Here is a 4,752-nt window from a genome sequence, read left to right on the forward strand (position 1 = left end):
ATTACATGAAGTCTCAATCAAAAAATCCAAATAGTTTCAGAGGTAAAGATGATTTTGTGAGGCTCTGGGTCGTCCACGACCCATGAAGCACGGTGAAGGTTAAGGAGCTGATCTGAATGTTTGGAGCCGCACTGTTTTTTTTGTGGGCAGAGTTTGTAACAGTTCTAAGTACTTAAGGAGCTGATGTGAATGTTTGGAGCGACACTTAATTTCTCTGTCAAGAGAGCTTGTAACAGTTCTAAGTACTTAATAAGCTGATGTGAATGTTTGAAGCAACACTTAATTTCTCTGTCAAGAGAGCTTTAACAGTTCTAAGTACTTAATAAGCTGAATGTGAATGTTTGAAGCAACACTTAATTTCTCTGTCAAGAGAGCTTGTAACAGTTCTAAGTACTTAAGGAGCTGATGTGAATGTTTGGAGTGACACTGTTTCTCCGCCTGTTGCGGCGGCAGGGCGACTTTGCCCAGAGGTGCCTGATGGCCTTCTTGTAGCGGCGGTCAGTGGCCATGTAGATGTAGGGGTTGACCAGGGAGTGCATGTAGTAGAAGGGGGCCAGGTAGTCCTCGAACACCAGGGGCTGGATGCAGGTGCACCCCAGGTTGACCAATTCAAATTACGTCATCGTTTATTTGTTTGTTTACAAAGATAATCTTTTAAAATTTGAGCAATGGGACTGTCGTGTGATGATTAGAGATTACATGAAGTCTCAATCAAAAAATCCAAATAGTTTCAGAGGTAAAGATGATTTTGTGAGGCTCTGGGTCGTCCACGACCCATGAAGCACGGTGAAGGTTAAGGAGCTGATCTGAATGTTTGGAGCCGCACTGTTTTTTTTGTGGGCAGAGTTTGTAACAGTTCTAAGTACTTAAGGAGCTGATGTGAATGTTTGGAGCGACACTTAATTTCTCTGTCAAGAGAGCTTGTAACAGTTCTAAGTACTTAATAAGCTGATGTGAATGTTTGAAGCAACACTTAATTTCTCTGTCAAGAGAGCTTTAACAGTTCTAAGTACTTAATAAGCTGATGTGAATGTTTGAAGCAACACTTAATTTCTCTGTCAAGAGAGCTTGTAACAGTTCTAAGTACTTAAGGAGCTGATGTGAATGTTTGGAGTGACACTGTTTCTCCGCCTGTTGCGGCGGCAGGGCGACTTTGCCCAGAGGTGCCTGATGGCCTTCTTGTAGCGGCGGTCAGTGGCCATGTAGATGTAGGGGTTGACCAGGGAGTGCATGTAGTAGAAGGGGGCCAGGTAGTCCTCGAACACCAGGGGCTGGATGCAGGTGCACCCCAGGTTGACCACAGACGCGATCCAGTATGGGGCGAACATCACGATGAAGGCCAGTACCACCAGAGTCACCGTGCCCAACGCTCGGAACGAGCTGGCGGTCGGCCGCTTGCTGGCCGAAGCTTGGTGTCTCTTGCTGGTTTTGTCACACGCTGGAAGCGAGTTACCCGTAGGGCTCTTGCTGGCTGGAGCTTGTAGTGTGTTGCTGTTAGTGGTTTTACTATTTACAGGTACACCAGCAGAACTGTCACTGTCTTTGTTTGCTGTTGATGTGGGGGATAGCAATTGAAAGACTGTTGCAGTGGTGATGTCTAAATACCTCCTGGCACCAAAAGTTCTTTCGCTGTCTCTCACTGTATTTGTGGTAGAATTTGGAGCAGCTGTGGAATTGTTCTCATAGGCGGCTTCAGTATGGACAGGTGATGGTGTGTTTGGGGCAGGTGTGGTAATACTGCCCACAGATGCAGAAGCGTTACTGTTATGCACAGACACAGAAGTATTGTTGACAGATGTAAAAGTAGTTTGTGCAGGCATGGAAGCGTTCTGGGCAATAGTTCTTGTGAACATGGAAACATCGGGGCTGACAGCGGCTGCCTCAGAAGCGCGATGGTTGGTGTTGATTTTCCTGATGTGGGTTCTGGCCACGAAGAGAATGCGTGAACTGGTGAAGATGAGGATGATGAGGGGGATGAAGAAGACGAGGATGAAGGAGGTGATGGCGAAGGCGTGTCTGAGCACAAAGTTACAGTTGTCCAGAGGGAAGTCATACTTGTACTCCTTGGTGCTGCGCGCCAGTTTTCCGAACACTGACGCCGCGGAGTAGGTAATCCACACCAACCAGGTGAGCAGGATGCTGACCAGCGTGGACCGCGGCCCTACATGGCTGTGGTAGAAGAAGGGCTTGGTGATGTACAGGTACTTGTCTAGCGACAGCAGCACCGTGCTATAGGCTGCCACTGTGCTGAAGCCAAGGTCGCAGAAGATCTCCAGGTCGCAGAGCGTCTGGCTGAAGGGCCAGTAGCCGTAGAACTCCCACACGATGTTGATGGGCACCACGAAGAGCGAGTTCATCAGGTCCAGCACCGCCAGATTCAGCACCAGCCAGTAGTACGTGTGTTGCCGTAGCGACGGGCTCTTGGCGATGATGTAGATGGAAGCTGCGTTGCCTAGCAACATGAAGACGTTGCTGGCGGACAGGATGCATAGCAAGATGATTTTTTGCGGTGTCATCACCGTGTCGGTGGGGTCGTGGAATATGAGGGAGTCGATGTCCCCTGTTGGGGCTGCTGCCTCCACTCTGGCCCCCAGTGCCATGATGTTGATTTTCTCTGCCTGTCTCTTTCAGCACAAAGTGTCCAGTTAGCTGCCACCTCTCACATTATTTGCCTGCAATGAAACAAACAAGTTTGGTAACGTTTGATGGTGAAGAAGAAGATCGGATTTTCATGTCAATCAGGAATATTGATTACTCCAGGTACATGTATTTGCAAATCTCCGCGATTTCGCGGATTGCCACACACAAAAATTATAGGAAGAACTCCCCGCAAAAAAATGATAGTTTAACCCAGGTGAGAGGGACAAAATAGTGTTTTTCTTTTCATGCAAAATTTATCTTTCACCATACCGGCATACGTATTTACAAGGCCAAAATGATCATTCTTCCTTGAATGGATTTTCGGTTACTCTAAATGTCTGCTTTGCTTTGGCCATGTGAATTAAATGTTTACCACAAAACTATTTTGTATCAGTGAAAAGATCTCCTATAGTTGACTGTAATTTGAGTTAATTAAAAATGGCAATCTTCTGATCAAAGTCAAGAAAAAAATACAAAAAACGTATGAATACAGATTGCTACCTGAGTGGAGCAGTTGGTTAAAAGTGAAATGACTTTGGTCTCATCTGTACTCTTTATTTTTATTTTTGTGCAGACTGGAGGACTCCTCTGAATGACAAGATGGAGACAGTGTACATAGTATGTGCTTTCTACTTTTGTTTGGTCCACCAATATTTGTGTTATTTCATGTTCTTCATACAGGTCTGTCTCTGTGATTGTCGACTTTTCATGTCATGTTTTTTTACTTTTCATTTTTCTCATTCAGTGCGTTGTAATTGATCAAAATCTTGCAATTTAAACAAACATACTGGTACCATTGGTTCTTGGTTTCTTCTCGTCCTTCAGGGATAGTTTTTATTTGTTGAAAACCAGATTTAATTTGTGTGCGGAAACAAAATGTCAGTGTATTTTGCAACTTTCTCCTCCTCCGAAAGCGGCGTATGGTTGCCTAAATGGCGAGGTAAAAACGGTCATACACGTAAAAGCCGTGGGAGTTTCAGCCCATGAACGAACAAACAAAGCAACTTTCTCCTAGGATGATTGCCCTCACGCCCAGTAATCTGACCTACCTACCTTATTTGTTTTATTAACCATGACATTTAAATTGTTTTAGCATAAGAATGGGTATTGATTTTGATTGTCATTCCTTGCTGAGGGACAGTGTACACATATTATAGGCTGACTTTATGTTGTACATCAGATGTTGTTGAGTTGCTTGTAACTGAAACTGTAAAGCTGGTGTGTTGATCTCTGAATTCAAAGACCAACAAGCTGTACGTTATACAGTGGAACCCCCCTTTTAAGACCTTTAAATAAAATCTGAAAAATGGAGGTCTTAAAAAGAAGGGAGTCTTAAAAATTAAATTAACAGAGGATATGAACAGAAAATCTAAAAAAATAACAGGGTCTTAAAAGGGTGGGAGTATTACATTGGGGGGTCTTAAAAGGGGGGTTCCACTGTAAGTAGTGTGACTGTGGTGTACAGGTGCTGTACACTCACCAGAAGACGAAGAAAGCCAAGACCTGGCAAGACGGAACGCTCAAAGTGCTCCCCACCGGCACCAAGGTTGGTCTTTCTCTTCTCTCCCACTTTGCTTTAGTTATGAGGAACCTTCTACATTTGTTGTTCTACTTGTGAATTCACACGGCTCTTGGTGTGTTTGTTTAACTGAAGGTTCAATCAGCCCCATGAAAAGAGTTGGCCTCATCGTCTCACAAATTGTTTTAGGCCTAAAAAAAAAATAGGTGTGGTTACGGTAACCCGACCTACCCTATTTTTAGGGGCCGATCCTATAACTTTTTATTACATTTGTCAAAAAAAAAAAAAAAAAAAAAAACCCGAGTGCCAAAAACGCAATGAAAGCGAAAGCGCCCGTGTCGCACACTTATTTCCCTGTCAAGTATGTTTAATTTGTACACATTAGAAAAAAAAGTTAAAAAAAAAAAAAGTGATTGCCTACCTACCTACCCTATTTTTTTTGGCTATGTTACCGTAACCACACCTATTTTTTTTTTTGGCCTTATCCCATGTGAAAGCCTGGCCCGATCTGAGACAGCTAGTGATGCGAACTGTTTTCACATGGCCAAGTGGGCCTTTCATTTTTAAAATTCTAATCATTGTGATTTGTGCAG

At 43.9% G+C, this 4,752-nt stretch overlaps 1 protein-coding gene across 1 annotated transcript; it reads right to left on the reverse strand.

Moving 5' to 3' along the window:
• Positions 1 to 386: 386 nt before the first annotated feature.
• On the reverse strand, positions 387 to 2,600 carry LOC138954371 (D(2) dopamine receptor A-like). The gene is made up of 2 exons (XM_070326237.1): positions 1,158 to 2,600; positions 387 to 578 (listed from the first exon to the last, which is right to left on the reverse strand). The coding sequence occupies exons 1-2, from the start codon at positions 2,598 to 2,600 to the stop codon at positions 387 to 389; spliced, it is 1,635 nt and encodes a 544-aa protein (XP_070182338.1).
• Positions 2,601 to 4,752: the final 2,152 nt, after the last annotated feature.

The sequence above is a fragment of the Littorina saxatilis genome, linkage group LG2 (assembly GCF_037325665.1).
Source record: "Littorina saxatilis isolate snail1 linkage group LG2, US_GU_Lsax_2.0, whole genome shotgun sequence".
Classification (NCBI taxonomy): Eukaryota; Metazoa; Mollusca; class Gastropoda; order Littorinimorpha; family Littorinidae; genus Littorina; species Littorina saxatilis.

What these genes read in the sequence shown, in the direction of transcription:
- LOC138954371 (XM_070326237.1), bottom strand. Translation starts at nt 2,600, where the DNA reads ATGGCACTGGGGGCCAGAGTGGAGGCAGCAGCCCCAACAGGGGACATC. An exon ending in AGGCCATCAGGCACCTCTGG is followed by an intron (nt 579 to 1,157) that starts GCAAAGTCGCCC and finishes ACCTGCATCCAG; the next exon opens with CCCCTGGTGTTCGAGGACTA.